At 41.4% G+C, this 16,975-nt stretch overlaps 1 protein-coding gene across 3 annotated transcripts in view; it reads right to left on the reverse strand.

The window, feature by feature from the left end:
• The window catches only part of CLVS1 (clavesin 1), a 110,928-nt gene extending 94,492 nt beyond the window's left edge, over window positions 1–16,436 (reverse strand). Inside the window, exons 1-3 of one of the 3 annotated variants that reach the window (XM_074818487.1) lie at window positions 16,001–16,436; window positions 13,061–13,123; window positions 5,210–5,832 (exon numbers count right to left, since the gene is read on the reverse strand). In XM_074818487.1, the coding sequence (XP_074674588.1) occupies window positions 5,210–5,598 (389 nt within the window). In that variant the 5' untranslated portion in view covers window positions 5,599–5,832; window positions 13,061–13,123; window positions 16,001–16,436. Of the gene's footprint in view, window positions 1–5,209; window positions 5,833–12,227; window positions 12,337–13,060; window positions 13,124–16,000 lie in introns of those variants that run through there. The other 2 variants (XM_074818495.1, XM_074818505.1) reach the window with 2 other exon arrangements.
• Between the last annotated feature and the right edge of the window lie 539 nt (window positions 16,437–16,975).

Below are 16,975 nucleotides of genomic sequence, written 5' to 3' on the forward strand. Positions count from 1 at the left end.
AGGGCTGGCCATATTTCAGCTTCAATCTCTCATAATAAACAGCTATGAGGCTAAGTTATTGCCACACTTTGCCTGTGACTATAAATCAGTCTCAACAGATGTTTATTCCTTCATATTCTATTAAGCATCTGAGATTATCCTTGAAATATATTGAAATAATCAGCATTTCAGACATATTCATTTATACCGACAGGATATGCTGATGATAATATCTTTGTAATTACACCACTATGAGCATTCTCAGCAAGGACATCATTTTTTCTATCGTGATCCTTTAAAATATTTATAGCTGTTGGTTTACCACTATGTCAGAGTATTTCCTTGCCCTTTAGCCTATCTCAATACACTTTTCTACGGAATGGTAAGTACCTGGCATTTGAGATTCCTTGGTTAATAAAAGAGAATTTATAGCTAGCAGCTGACTTGGGAATATATGTTGTAAATAAAGCAGCAGTTTTTTTCCGTCTGACTTACAGAATTTTTGGAGTTATGTGACAGCTTCTAAGATACAAAAGTCCAGAGATGAAGACAGAAATTAATTACCATTTTACTGCAAAAGACAATGGGCAACCTTCTGTCCCCTTACCCCAAGACCCTATTCTCAGCGGAACATGATTGGAGATAGCCCTTCTGCTAGCTCTCTGCACAGAAATAAATTTTACTCTGGCTGAATGATCTTGAAGGAAATATCTTTCCTTGGAAGATTAATGAACACCTTCTGCTGAATTACTTGTTCGCCCAAACCCCCATCTCCCCAGTGTACAGGCAGGATATATTAGAAAGCAGTAGCAGACCTAGGAAGAGCTGCAGCAGTTAGTGAAGGCTTTCCTCAATCCAACAGCCAAAAAGGAACTCTCATCTGACTTATTTAAAAGCTTCAGTTTCACTAGAGGTGCATCAGAGGAATGGGGGCTTAGGTTTGGTGAGACTGCTGAAATGGAAAAGTGTGAGAAAGAGTATTCGTAATCCAGCACATGGCACATTTGTTTTTATGTGAAATCCTGGTTCAGGTCTCATCAAAACTCTATGTTTGTATGTACACATGTACTTGTTTTACCAACTGGGATATTTTATGATGCAAATTATTTAATAAAAAAAGTTCCTGACAAGATCAGTTTGACATCCTTATCTGTCTTTATCACTCTACGATTTCCATTTAAAAATTAGGTGCTCTGTAAACAGTGGTATATGTGAAGCCTTTGAGGGTTTGGGGTGAGTTCACACCTTGTAGTTGGATTATTCTGTACCTCTGAGGACTGAGCTCTGATCAAAGTGAACAATGGCCCCCCCCTGCACGGATTCTCTAGTGTACAGTAATATAACAACATTTTTCCTCTCCCTCAGTTTGGAACTAATCTTTTTCTTTTCTATCCATGCTCTCATTTTCACTTATTCAATACCTCTGAAGCTTTCTGTTCTGTATCATATGTGATTAACATTATCTAACAGATCCAAAATATACTATGCAGGACCTAGAGAGAAAGCAATGGCATCATCTCGAAGAAACCTGTCTAAAAAATAGAGCAAAATCAAACCAATGCAGCACATGTCAAATGAATGAAACCCTAGCACCATGATAGATCTCAGCTAGTTCTTTGGCAGTAAGAATTATCATTCCTTGTGTTTTTTTCCTAGTCATCAAGCAGGTTTTGGTCAAAACAATAATCATTATATTTTTCAGCAATGTAGAAGCAAAAATAAAATCCTTGCCAGTGAACTTTGCAGATGTCACAAAACCTATGCAATGTTAACTGATGAGGAGGACAGGTTTAGCTCTGCAGAAGAGTGTGAATCACATGCTAGACTGTGCCCACATTATGGATGAGAATGTATGACACATTTACCAGTGGTGTTTGTATTTTAGGAAACAGTGACTTGGAAGCAGAGTTGAGCTGAACATGAGCTCAAAATGTGATAGAGTAGCTAAGAAAACAGCAACAATCTTATATCTAAAAAGAAGGAACTACGAACAGAAGAGATGGTGTTACCACATGATGGTTTATTAATGAAAGTTTGTATTCAGTTCACCCACCTGCACATTAGCAACAATGCTAGAATGATAGGAAAGGTCCAGAAAAGAATGATGAAGTGTTAGCAACCTGGAAAATCTTCCTAATTCTGAGAGTAAAGAAGTTCAATCTATTTAAGCTTTGGCAGTGTAAATATATTGCAAGACATTAAGTTAGTGCAATACTTTGCAGAACATCATCTCTGTTGTGCTGGCTGCCCACAGGTATGTTCTTTACCCTGTAGACAACACAAGGTTGTTTTGTCCTTAAGAAAAAGAGGGTTAGCTGTTTTACATTCACCATGCTTAACAGTGAACACAAGAACCACTGCTGTAGAGTAGCTAATGTACTATCTCCTTGTTACCTGACAGTAACTTACCCTACAGTGCTGCATCCTCAGTGAATTCAAAAGTAGGTTAAAAGATGACATGGACACAACACAAAAGTACAAACATGGGAAGCTGTCATATTTTTGTAGTCCCTTTAAACTAATACAATCCAGCAACTGGAATTTGAAGCTGGAAACATTGACACTGGAAATGAAAACCCAGTTTTCTAGAGATGTTAGATCTATCAATTATATTCTTGAAGATGAAATACCAAAAGTTTCTAAAATCTCACACAGAAGTTTTACCTTTGATACAGGGAATCCATTAAAAACATCTTGGATCTGATTTGTCCAAGAAGTCACATTACACAAATAATGACATTTCCTTTTAAAAATCAATATATTTTTAAGACTAAAAAATTTTGAGGCTGCTTCTTTCTCCTTGACATGTGATCCCTAAAGCCACAATACTCCCAGAACTATAAATGGTAAGAATGTCTGGAGTGAAAATCAGTTTATGGATTATAGCTATGCTGATTTTAAATGATTCTTTATAAATCATCCCTTATAAATTATGATTTAATCATAAAGGAAGAGAAGACACAACCAGCTGCAAATGAGATTAAAGTTAGGAAAGGCATGCTGAAGGCTGAGCTCTTGCATGTCAACATCACAATATCATATGAATTGGTTGCATTAGCATTCAGCTGAATTGTAAGCTTGTAAACGATCTTACGATCACTGAAGACACATCTATAGAAAGGTTGCCCAAGATACATGTATGTAAGATATACACAATGCCTGTTTGCTTGAGGGTTTTTTTGTGAAATATATAGGAATATCTATTTCTTCTGGTCAATAAGCTGCTTCCCTGCTGCTTAATAGGACTTTGCACTCATAATTTCCTGTTCCTTAACAGCTTTTGCTCTTACTGATGCCTTTAGACAGTAAAAAAGGAAAAGGTCATCCCTCTATTTACTTACAGCCCAATTCCTGTCCCAAATCCTTGTTGTACTTGGAGCACTACAAAAGCCCACAGAAATTATACTTCCTGTCATTTGAAACCATGGAGGAGTTGAGCCTCAGTGACTGAACAGTGGTAAAATTTGCAAGTGATTTTTAATTTCACTGAGGGGACTTAGGAAAGTATACCTTATCCTATTTGCCTCAAGCTTTCTTCTTTGAAGGTTAGAATTACTTTTTCAGAAACAAGGTATCTTGCATGCGGAATCGCTTTGGTTTTTACACACACACACACATATTCATGGATGCATATTAAAGGGCTTGCTGAAAATTTGAGCCAAAATCTGACAGGAATCAATGTTCTGTCAAAATCTCATTGCAGGAGCCTTAGACAGCAGCACTCAGCTTTCCAGGAGCAGGATGTGATGTACGAGGTTAATCGCAAGGATTCATTTTGTTGAGGAATCAGAAACCCAAAGCTGGGTCTATATAATACCTAAATCCCTTAATGCAACCAGCAGAGCCACGTCCTCTAAAGATGATACTTTCTATTAATTCAAGATACCTTTTCATTCATCTTTCTTTACAGGCCAAATGCTAAAGGAACAGGTTTTGTGACTGGAAGAAAGACAAGCTCACAGTTCAAAAAGAGAGGAGATAGATAAACTGCTGACCCCTTTGTAATCAATAGGACTTTTATCACTGGCTTCACTTTTTGATTTGATCAAATACTTTTGTATATGTAAAGTTACATTTCTGTAACTTTTTCTGTACATTTATTTACCAGATCTGTACACACAAAGGAAATTAGAAACACTTCTGAACTCTGTGTTCACATGGAGATGAAAGGTTTTCCCAGAAAATAATTAACATGAAAAATTGCAGGCATATGTATATTGTTCTCTAATAATTTCTATAACATAAATTCAAAGCTCCAATCTATTGACTCCTAAGGATGAGACACTTTCATGGACAACTTTAGACCATGCCAAGACCAAATCATACCTGGAACTCATCAGAATTTATGACAGTCAAAACCTGAATCTGAATTTTGTTCTTTCATCTAATTTTTATCAAAAGTCAGCAGAATACATGGCAATCCTACATCTTTTCTCCACATTTCCCCATCTCATCGTGAAGGCAGGGAAAATGGAATGGAATGACTTCTGACGAAGAGGACAATGTCAACATGATATTCCTGGACTAGTCCCTTTCCTCTGTATCACTTCAAATAGGTAGTGAAAGCTGACTAATCACATTAACATTTAAAGACATCATTTTAAAATAATGGCTGGGAGATATCTTTGTTCATACCATTCTATAAAGAAATGACCTGAACAGAAAATACACTTTGCATGAATCTCCCACTTACCAGACTAACAAGCATACTGTAATCAGAATGTGTAGAAATTACAATGCACTTTGTGGAAATCTTATACCATGGGCTGTAATTCCTGAAATGGTTAAAACAAAAAAACCCTATCTCTTAGGAAGTCTGGAGACAGAATAAATATGGTCAGTTCCTTCTGCACCAGAAGAGCTATGAGAAACCCCATATGTTTTGAGACATTTGCTGTCAACCTGTTTGGCTAGTCTATGATATTACTGAAGAAATTATATAATAGGCATCAAAGTATTTATAGCAAACAGACACTATCTGGTGAAAACCTGAAAATATTTATGGAAAAAAAACACAAACTACTTATCTGACATACTGATATACTCTTATCTCTCAATGGTGATATGTCTGAAGAATGAGAGGTGATCAGATCAGATGAAAGTTTTAGTGAAATGGACTCATGGTTACAAAATACTGAAAATGGCCTTGCTCCTTCAAGTATGATCACAAATATTCCATTACAAGTTGAGTGAGTGTACGTAAAAAGATAAGGACACTATCTACATTTACCTACTCTGATCCCAGTTGGCTGCAAAAAGCAGAAGAATCTTCCTGCCACAGTGGTCGCGATTTTCCAGTACTCCTGGAAACCCATCTGTCAGAGCCCGTTTGATTCCTGGATCATCAGCCTTGAAGTTTTTGAACATATCCAGATTTAATTGGCGGTACTGGAAGTACTGAGCCAGCAGTCTGAAGGCCTCAGTTTGGTGAAACTTTCTGGCTCGAAGAAATCTCAAGATGAAGGCATCATCTGTACGTAAAAACCCAATGTCAGGCCTTGTGATGATCATGTCCCTGACTTGTTGGATATCCTGATGCAAAATGTCTGGGTTTTCATTCAGTTCCAGGCGGGCTTTCTCTATAGTCTCTGGACTAAGTCCAGCTTGTAAATGGGTCATCTCTGCAAAAACCTCTTTTCCAAATCCTTAACTTCAGATATTTTAGTAGGAGAAGTGCTGATCCCATTCAATGAATGGTCTGCTGTGAGAGTGAGCCATTCAGAAGTTTTTTGCTATCAAGTTGATATTTAACAAATGAAAGGGAAAGGCTTTTCTTATTCTTGCAGAAAGTAACAGGCAGTTCACATGTAGTATAATCCATTCAAAGGAAAGTGTTGTTTATTCCATCACTTACTAAAAGAAAAAGCAAATATATTTTAAAAAGATTAAATATATATATAAAGCTTACAGGAATGCATTTCTGAACTTTATATAGCAATAAAATTGCTTTGTGTGCTTCATATGTAAGAGGATACTGGTCAAATAATTTCAGAATGGGTGCATTTAAAATAAGGCAGTCACTGACATCTTGAACATATATATTCAAGTTTTCAGAAAGGCAATCTGATTAATTGACAATTGATACTAAGCTGTATCAATTTGCTGTTAGCATACACTTTGCAAAGTTGTCTTACATAAGTGTGGGAGTTCCAGCATCCCATAACTTCAAGCCCAGTATGACAAAAGCAAAAATAATAGTAATTTTTTTCCACCCCTATAAGGAGCTACATTTCAGCTTTCTAAGTATGCAGATTTTCACTTATCGTATTAAGTATAACAACTGTTTGTTTTGGTTCTATCACCATACTGTCAGCTTGTAGCTTTCTTTGCATTAGGCCCTGAGCTGATTGTAAAACTGATTTTAAAAACCCCAGAACTCCACCAACATCAGGGGTATTTTCTACTTGGCAAAACCTCACTCAAAATATTTCCCATTGAGACTTAATACATCTTTATGGGAAACTTCCCATGAATAAAATGTTTGATGAATCTAATCTGTCAGGGTTGGTGTTTTAGTTGAAGAGACATATATTTTATTTCAAATTCTTTTTTTCTGTATCTTGTAACTTTCCTGACTACCTAGTTCTGAATTTCATTTTCATTTCTGTACTTTACCTAGAATTTGTTTTTACAAGTTTCAGAAGAAAAGCTGCTTAAGCTGTTATGTATGAGCAAAATGGTACAGTGAATCTCTTACATTTCAGTGACATAATTAGCAAGAGGCTGTCATCGAAGTCTGTGTAGTTACACTTGTGTGAAATAAGATCAAGGTCTGTTCCAATGTGAAATGTGTGTGAAGAAAGATCAAGATCCATCCAATTTTTCAGGCATCACAAAAACAGACAAGCAAACAAAAAGCCCCACTGCTTAACTGATGTTTTTCTTTTTCTAATTTCCAAAAAAGAAAAATTGGTTTTAAAAATTAAAAGGGAATCCCTCAGTGAAAAACATACTTTATTGTATTTGAAGAAAGCTGTTTGGAAAGTTATGAATTATTTATAGCAAATCAACCATTTCACTCAGCTACTCCCCTGGGTTCAGCGTTCCCATATCAAACAAAGAGGAGAGCAGCACCCAGAGCATTTCTTCATCCAGGGGCTGCCCAAAGTGACATTGCAGGACCTGGAAGTCAATCAGCACAAGGGATGCCCGAGTTCCATGTTTTGTGAGTTTGCATGTCATTGATAAAACCTGCAATTTAGATGCCACAGCTGCAGTCCCATGATGAGATCCTGAAATTTGAATACAGAGAGTTTCTGAATATTTGCTTAAAGGACATTTGTGGCGGGAGATAAGCTTTTCATTTAACAGCAATGTGCATTAGACTTGTCTGTGGGTGATATAAAGGAGAGTTTGTTAAGCAGCCGCCTCCTGTATTCACTGTGGAGCTGGAATTGAGAAGAGCTACCTGCAGGGCAGAGTATCCGGTGATTGATCAGCCTGGGAAAACTTGGGAAGGCAGAGCCCGAAGGAAAGAAGGCTGGCTGCCTTTACAAGGCACTACAGAGTGCAAAGGACTTCAGAAAAAAAAAAAAAAAAAACCAAACCTGAAGTTTTCAGGGATAATCTATCGATGTAGGTTATTCAATTCAAATCAAGAAATGAGAGTCATATTAAAGATGGACTGCACATATAAAAATAAAGTAACAGTTATTTGTTTTGCTCTTGCTTTTAATAGACCAAATCAGGATAACTCTGATGGTATCAACTGAATTCCACTGATGTAAAATTGATGTACACCATGGGAAAACAGGCCAATATTTTGTGCTTGAGATCTCAAATTAATGGTGGCATTAGCATATTCTTGCTCTGACACTGTCACTGGGGGAGTGTAGTGTAAGGATTACTTCCCTCTCTAGTTTTAACTATGGAATCACAGGATGGTTTGGGTTGGAAGGGACCTTTGAAGATCATCTGTTTCAACCCCCCTGCCGTGGGCAGGGACATCCTTCACTGTGTCAGGTTGCGCAAAGTCCCATCCAGCCTGACTTCCACTGATGGAGCATCCACAAATTCTCTGGGCAACCTGCTCTAGTGTCTCACCACTCCCATCATAAAAAATTTCTTCTTTATATCCAACTTAAACCCATCCTTTTTCAGTTTTAAACTGTTAGTCCTTGTCCTATTACTACAGACTCTAGTAAAAAGTCTCTTTCCACCTTTCTCGTAAGCCCCCTTTAAGTACTGAAAGGTTGCAACAATGTCTCTCCAGAGCCTTCTCTTCTCCAGGCTGAACAACCCCAACTCTCTCAACCTTTCTTCATAGGAGAGGTGTTGCACCCCTCTGACCATTTTTGTGGCCCTTCTCTGAACCTGTTCTAACAGGCCCAAGGGCTTGTGGCAGTTAACTGTGACCCCCCAGTGGGTTCATTGTTTTTCTGTGAGTTTATGGGAGTAAAACTGCCCCTTCCTCCTCTCCTTTTCTGACTCCCACCTCCACCAAGGTGCTTCTTTGGAAATAAGGCAAATTCTTGAACGGTCAACTGCAGTCTGCTTCAGAAGAAAATGGGATTAGACCAAGGAGATAGCATGGCCCTTCAGATTTTCTTGTAGGATCCCCAAGCCTTTAATGTCAAAAATTATGCTACCTATTTTCATTAAAATTTCTTACTGTTTTTACCTCATTTAAATGGATTAGCACCCTTCATGCCCAGGATGATTCCAAGCTAAGGGAGATAGGATCCTCTCCTGTCAGATGATGTTGCCAAAAAGCAATTTACAAATACTCAGTCTAACAAAAGATACATTTTTTAATGCATTTCAGAGTTTTTCTCATAGTCAGCTGAGCTATAGCCATGGGTTACAGCTTACAGGACAGTCTGTATAGATTATCCTGATTATCAGCTGGAACAGGCGGCACTAAAATACTTTATTGATGTAATGTTATATATTGCAAAATAATCCAAAATATGTATGAACAATGTTGTCACTATCTGAATCATAACACAAATCATGGGGTTAGTAATCCACTCTAACACCATTGACTTTACATCAGTGAATGATTTGGTTCTCCCACTGTTTACCTTGACAATAAATTTAATGCTCCATAGCTACACAGTTTAATTGTCATTGTGCTTTCTCAAATGGTGCTGATTTATTCTCATTCCCAAAGGTATAACAGAAGCACCTTCTCCATTTTCACCCCCTCCCACACATGGCAATTTCTCCTTCTCTTCTGGCATTGTGTACAGCTCTGATCCATCTGCCAATTTTTCAGAGGTTTACATCTTTGTTCTGGTTTGTTGCGGTTTTTTTCCAAATGAAGATGCCGGCCTTTTTTTCACTATCTTGAATATTGTTGCTGCTTGTTGGCACACTAGCCTCTTTGTCTCAACTAGTCTCAACAGCTGTTTTTCTCTGTTGTGACTCTTTGTTCCCAAAGGACTATTTGCTCTCCTAATGTCTTTTCACAGCTACTTACAATAAATCATCTCTCCAAAGAAACAAAACCCTGCTTTAAATGATGAAAAATAATTAACAGAGGTTTGAAACACAACATATTAATACAGGGGGAAAAAAGGGAAATTTCCACCAAAATTGTGGTGTCACATGCCATTATTGTTTATTGATTTTCACTCCCAATAAGAGAATGACAAAGGACAGAAAGTGGCTTTAGGATGGGTAAAATACTGGAAGTGGGATACAGTCTTCCGACAAAGAGCTTATATTTTTGCCTGACTCTCAAAAATAAAAATTAGTTGATAAATAAAATGGTTAACAATACTTACTAACTAACTAAAAAGAAATTAAAATAATAGCTTAAGGAAGTATATATTGCACTTTACATCCAAAGATCTTAATATGCTTTACTGTTCTCTCTTCAGTGACAGCTTCTGGATCAGCATTCAATCCCTATTTGCTCTACATCCCCTGGAAAATTGGCCAAAACCTTCTCTCAGTGATGATGACGCTTGTCGGGATCATTTTGTTCCTGCCTGCTTAGCTGTCTCTGCAACACCATTTGCCTCTTGAAGCACTGTCCTCATGTTCATTTGGCCCTTCCCCATCCACTTCAGTTCCAGAAAGATTTTAGTTGCCTCTGTCTACTGTGTGCTTTCCATTCAGTCCAAAGCTATATCTCATGTGAAGTTTCATTACCACAGCTTTCAAATGGGAAAGGCACTAGGGTTTGATCCTCAACTGGTATTAATAGGCATCACTGTTATGATTTGTCTCATTATATAATTCCTAACTCCTAGCATTCATACAGATATTAGCTGCTAAAATTATGCCAGAAAAGAAGGGAGTGGGCAGGGAGGGAGGGAAAATGGTAATCTAGAATGATTTCATCTCAGAGTGTGGGTGTCATCTCATTAAATTGCATTTTAAAAAATATTTTGATGTTAACTGTGGAAAACATCTTGGAACTATGTTCTGCTTAGCAGGGATTGCTCCATAAGGACAGGGGAGGATGAATCCATAGCTGTACTTACAGGAATGTCTCCTATGGCACTTTGTGGCCTTGTGCTACCTTAGTAGGAACCTGCGCAGGAAATGGAGCACTCAGACATAGAAAGGGACATATCCTAGCTCCATGAACTAATTTCAAGAGAGTGGTGAGAAAAACTGACTCTCTCTTGATCTTGGCTGAGAGATTCTGGCATCCTCCACAGACAGTGGGGGGAAGTACAGCCCTGAGTGATATGCCTGAGATCATGGAGGACACGTTTTACAGAGCTGGGAACAGACCATATGTCTCCTGAGCCGCAAGCTTACACATTAACATCTGGGCAATCTTCCTCCCCTGTGCATAATGCTCTGTATCACAGGAAAAATGTGAAGCCATGCTGCTCACAAGGAAATGGAAAGGTAGATTGCAATATTCCCAGTGTCCCCAGTGTAATCCCCTTAGGCTTCAATGGCACAATCAGGGTCCCAGAAGGGTACCATTTCTTTATATTTTTGCAAAGTGTAACCCCCCTGTGGGGGTTCCCAACAGGTCTATCTCATATACCAAGTCCAATAGCCTGACTGCTGCTCAGATTATTATAGAATCACAGAATGGCTGAGATTGGAAAGGACTTCTAAAGAGCATCTAGTCCAACCTCATACTGGTTTCCCAGGACTGTGTCCAGACAGCTTTTTAATATCTCCAAGGAGGGACACTCTACAGCCTCTCCAAGAAACCTGTGCCAGTGCTTGGTCACTCTCACAGTAAAAAGTGTTTCCCAATGTTCAGAGGGAACCTCCCATGTTTCAGCCTGTGCCCATTGCCTCTGGTCCTGTCAGTGAGCACCACAGAAGAGAGCCTGGCTCTGTCCTCTGCATCCTCCCTTCAGTTATTTGTACACACTGATGAGATCCCCCTGAGCCTGCTCTTCTCCAGGCTGAACAGTCCCAGCTCCCTCAGTCTTTCCTCATGTGAGAGGTGCTCCAGTCCTTCAATCATCCTTGTGATCCTTCACTGGACTTTCTCCATAAGTCAATGTGTCTCTTGTACTGCGGAGCCCAGAAATGGATACAGTACTCCAGGTGTGGCCTCACCAGTCTTGACTACTATGAACAACTCCTGCTTCCCTGCAGCCCTTCCCTAAGGGACTGGGTTCTCCCAGTGAACCTAAACGACTTAAATATCACAAGCCTTTCTCCTTCAAGTCCTCATGATCCTGTAAACTTTCACTAGGGAATTGTTCCTTCTTTTCAATAGGAAAATAGTGAATGTTTGTGACTGTAACAGCCATGTGGGGAATTTGATGGTTTCTCACAGTTTCCCAGGATGCAATCTCCTTGCTCATGTACAAAACCTAACATTTGTTTCAGTTCAGTAAAAACAATACATCACACATTCCTACTCCCCTCCTATTACAATCTTCTTGTTAGCTTGAGTCAGTTACAGGTTGCCCTCGGGCCACATCTAGCTGTCCAGCAGTGTCAATTTAGCCATGGCACAGCACAAAACACGGCAGCAACTCAACTGATCTTTGCAGCTCTCTGCACAGTATGTAGGGCAGGCACGTTCTCAACACCGACCTGCAGTTGTCCTGCTGTTGCTACAAGCTGACAGGTATGAGGAGAGACTGACAAGATTGTCGAATAGACATAAAATTAAAAAATTGCCTCATTATCTTTTGACCTGAAATGTACAAAACTTATTGCCTACCTGAATATTAAGGAATGGGACCACATGCCAAGGAGGATAACTTAAACAACTTGCAAATAAAAAAGTTAAACAAAACACCCGTGAACTTAATGAGATTGCTTCAATCTTTCTTCAAATCATAGTTGTAAAGTTTTAAGTATTCACCAACCACAGATGAACTGCAAATCCCTATGGGAACGTGAGGCATGTCCTGTGGCATGTCAAAGAAGCAGCAGGCTCCGAGAGACTTCCATGTCAGTCATGAACTACTCCAACTGTCAACACGCAAAAAGCATCCTGTACAGTATTGGACAAAGAGGACACTTTTCCAATATTATAGAAACTTCTTGCAGATGAAATTATCAGCAGTATACAAAACATGAATTCTGATCCCCAAGTTTGATAATTAATCTATGTGCAGAAATCTGAAAGCATGGGATCATAATATTGGTGCCTGAAAATCCCTAAATGCACTGCAGAAGTTGTGTTAAAACATCCGCACAAAGATATGCAAAAGAAGGAACAGAGCATATTATCAAGATATTTAGTCCTACATCTTTAGTAACATGAAATGCATCTAATTTTACAGTTCTTTTGCTCCACATTTTAAAAATTAAGTTCTTTTTTAAAAAAAGGAAATGCAATGGTGATGCATTATTGCCCTATTAGTGGCTGACTTAGTTCTGTTTTATACATGATACCAGAAAAAGGCATCCATAATCCTGTGGGGTGGCAGTGGGAGAAGAAGGGAAGGGCAGGGGTGGGAAGGAAGGCAGGAAGTCAGGAGGGAGAAAGGGTGGCAAGGAAGGAAGGAAGGAAAGAAGGGAAGAAAGAGCAGAGGAAGGTGATAAAGGAAAGAGGAAGGGATTTCTGCATTCAGAAATTCAATAAATTCTCCTCGTTTTTTCTCTCCTATTGAAGTCTGAGCACAGACACAAAGATCTGCACACAGACACTTCTCCCAAAACTGTAGAAATGAAGTTTATTATAATTTGATATTACCTTGTGGGTTTGTTTTCTCAGTGAAGGACCATATCAGACTTAAGGAGTTTATTTCTATAAATCCTATTGAAGAAAAAAAAAAAAAAAAAAAAACAACAAGCACAAAACCCCCAAACTGTTTGGAAATTCTCAAACTAAACCCTCAGAGCAGCTCTAGTATCAAGAGGGAAAGGACTAACAACTCATCTGCAAAAAACTAGGTGAACTTTTGTTCATTGAACTTCTCACTCCATAAAAGACTGATGTTGCATCTTTTTTGTTTTTTCACTAGTAGGACCCAGTTGTCATATTTTGTTTGTATATGTGCCAGACACCACAGCAATGGTCTGTAAGAGAAAATAATACTTTTTTGCCAAACAAGAGCACAATTGCTTCAGTAACTGTACACTTAAATTAACAGTTACATTAGTTTACAGTCTTAGATTGAAGGAAATATTCTCTATCCTTTTATGAGGCTGATCATTTGTATTTTAACTGACATGGTCCTCTTTTGGAAGATGAGGAGGCTGCTGTTACATGTTTCAATGAAACAGTCTCTGTGTTCAAAGCACATAGAGTTTAAGGAATTATGACCCAGTGCTATGGGGTGGATTCTGCAGTTCCTCCATGGCTAAACTCAGTCACACCACTTAACACTACTATTCAGCAGCACTCAATGATACTGAGTATAAGAGTATCTGGTCTCTGCACCAGATTTTAACTTATAAATAATGATATAAAAAAGTAAGAAGGTTTTTGGAAATGGTTGCAATATCTTTCATTGTTTTCCATCTGCCTTACAAGAGTCTAATTTTTAGAAAATACTCAGTAGTTTTCAGAGCTGGATGAGTCAACAGAATTCTTAAAATAATCAGCAGCATTTTATAACAGATACATATCAGACGTGATTATGCTGACAACACAAGCTGCCCCTGTAAACTTCAAGCTGGGATACAGACTGCAAACCAGGGAAAGATCTATAAGGTTATCTGACTTATCATTACATGAAAAAGTAAACCCTTACCTTTGCTATGCAGTGCATGGCATAATGCCGTTACATAATATGTCATTTAGATGTTCGCACCGCATTAACTTTTAGTATTGGAGAAAATCCATGTTATCATCTGATTACTCAGAAAGCACATGAAAGCAGCCTTTCTGTAATTTAATTTTTCCTTCCAAATATGATCCAGTTACTGTTCAGTGATGGACAATGAGTAGCCATCTGCTCCTTAACTTCATTATTCCTGGAGCTTGTTTAGATTGAGGAATCAGCATTTTGAAAAGGGAAATCTCCCTTTTTCCTATGACCTTCCCACCCTCCCAGGATTAAAACACTGCAAATAGAATTAAAGTCAGGCCAGTAACACACATGGGGTTTCTCCAGACTTTATTTGCTTTGTGTTTATTTTCTGTGTGAAACCCTCTCTGAACACCCTCACTGCTTGCAGAGAAAACTTAATTCTTGACTTCCTGCAGCAAAGGATCCACAGGGCAGGAGTAATTCACCCCACTTCTTCCCTGCACCCATTATTCATCACTGTTTGCCATTGGGAAAGCAGAACATTTGACTGATCCAGCACATTCCCCACTCCTCTTAATCCCTCATCCTCCTTTAAGTTGAGTGAACCTGGTCAAAACAGGCATCAAGTTGCTGAGGAGCAAACAGGTATCTGCTGCTGTTTGGCAAGCTCCTATCTGTTGGCACTTGGCTGGAGTCCTTACTTCGTCCCTTAACTCTCAGTTTTAAGCCTTTCCCCTCTATCCCTGTCACCTCTCCCCTGCTCTCAAATTGGATCTGGACTTTCCTTTCCAACTTGTGCTCTTTCCCCTGCTTGCCCAGCTCCTGGGCTTCTGAGCTGATTTCCAGCCCCCATGCCCTCTTTCAGGAAGGACTGAGGATGGTAAGGAAGAAGGAAAACAGAAGGGGGAAGAAGGGGCAGGAAAGTGAGGAATGGGGGGAAACAGGGTCAGGGGAGGAAAGGAGACAAGGGAGCAGGGCAGGGAGTACAGTAGACAGGGAAGGCAGAAAACAGGAAGGCAGGAAGCAGAGAAGCAGGGCAAGGAGAACTGGAGGCAGAAGAGGCAGGGTAGATAGGAGGCAGGAAGCAGGAATCAGGGCAGGGAGGAGAGGCAGGGGAGGCAGGGGAAGCAGAAGAGGAAGGGGAGGTAAGGGAAGCAGGGCAGGCAGGGGAAGTAGAACAGGCAGATAAGAGATCAGGGCAAGGAAGGGAGGCAGGACAGACAGGGAGCAGGGGAAGGAGGTAGGGAGGCAGAGAGTACTGAGGTAGGACAGACAGGAGAGGCAGCCAGGGGAGTCAGGGACCAGGTTAAGGAGGCAGGGAGGGAGCAGGCCAGGTAAGAGGCAGAGGAGGCGGGGAGCAGGGCAGGCAGGGGCAGCAAGGAGTGGAGACAGGGGATATGGAGACAGGGGAGGCAGTGAGTAGGGGAAGGAGGCAGGCAGGGAAAGCAGGAGGCAGGGAAACAGAAGCAGGACAGGCAGGAGAGGCAGGGAGCAGGAGGCAGGGCAGGCAGAAGGCAGGGCGGGCAGGGAGTTGGGCAGGCAGGAGGCAGGAAAGGCAGGGAGCAGGGCAGACAGGGCAGGCAGCAGGCAGGGAGCAGAGCAGGCAGGGCAGGCAGGCAGGGCAGGCAGGCAGCAGGGAGCGGGGCAGGCAGGGCAGGCAGGCAGGGCAGGCAGGCAGGAGGGAGTGGGGCAGGCAGGGCAGGCAGGCAGGGCAGGCAGGCAGGGCAGGCAGGCAGCAGGGAGCAGGGCAGGCAGGGCAGGCAGCAGGCAGGGAGCAGGCGGGGAGCGGCCCCTGCCCGCAGCGCGGCGTGGCTGCGGCCGGAGCTGTCCGCCCGGCGGTGCTGAAACGCCGCAGCCCGGGCCCGGCGGCGCAGGGGAGGGACGGGGAGCGCCGAGAGCCGCCCTGCTGCAACCCGAGAAAAGACAAATCCAAATACCTGCACAGCGCCAGGCAGCCTGCCGGGGGGCGGCGGGGGGCTGCGGGGGATGATATTTTCCCCCCCCTGTAGGTGTCCTTGCTGTTGAGCTGGGTGGGTGAGAAAGATCTCCCGGCTCCCAGGTTCAGGCTCAGATCTCTCTAGAAAACTGTGAATGAGCGAGCGCCAGCTCCACGGGGCTAGGATTTTTTTTTTTTTTTTTTTTTTTTTTGGTAGGAGGCGTGTGCACCAAAGCCTGGGTCCTTCCACTCGGCGGCTGCCGTCCCCCTGGGTCCTAAGCCCTCCTGCCGCCCGCCCGGCTGTCTCCCGACTGTCTCCCGGCGCTCCCGGGCTGCGGGCTCTGTAGGGAGTGGTGACAAAGGAGATGCGGGCTGCTGACAGCCGGGAAAGCAGCAGCACAGTCGGTCACGGCGAGCTTAGCAGCGCGGGCTTTCACCTGGTGCCATGGTCTTCACCGCCTTTTTTCTCACATCACCCCTTTCCCAGCGAAACTCGGGGAGAGCACAACCTCCTGCGGCATTACAGCAGCCACAGAAAGGGTAACCTTAATGGGCCATGTATTATAGATGGACTGCCTTAATGAACGTGGCAGCATGGGTTTGTAAAAGAAGTTCGTCTGGGTCAGTCTACAGGTACATCCAGCTCCAGGCGCTGTCACCACCAGCAGCCACAGGGAATGTCTAGGGAATAATATAAGAACAGGACAAGCTTCACACCTGAACTCTCATGGGCCCTCTCCCAAGCATTTTAAGTTGAGGGATTTCCCCAGCAATGTGGTGCCTGTGTTTTTAGGATTAATTTGTCCTTGAACTTTCGCAGTGTCTCCTAGAACACTATCCATTTCTAGAACATCCTCCCATAATGTCCTTTGGCAAGGAGCTCCACAGATCATCTGCCTACTTCACAAACTATCACCTCTCTTTTGTTATAAGAATATATAACACTAGCTTTTGCTAGTGTTGTAGAAAGGACAGG

This window comes from Strix aluco, chromosome 1, assembly GCF_031877795.1.
Source record: "Strix aluco isolate bStrAlu1 chromosome 1, bStrAlu1.hap1, whole genome shotgun sequence".
Classification (NCBI taxonomy): Eukaryota; Metazoa; Chordata; class Aves; order Strigiformes; family Strigidae; genus Strix; species Strix aluco.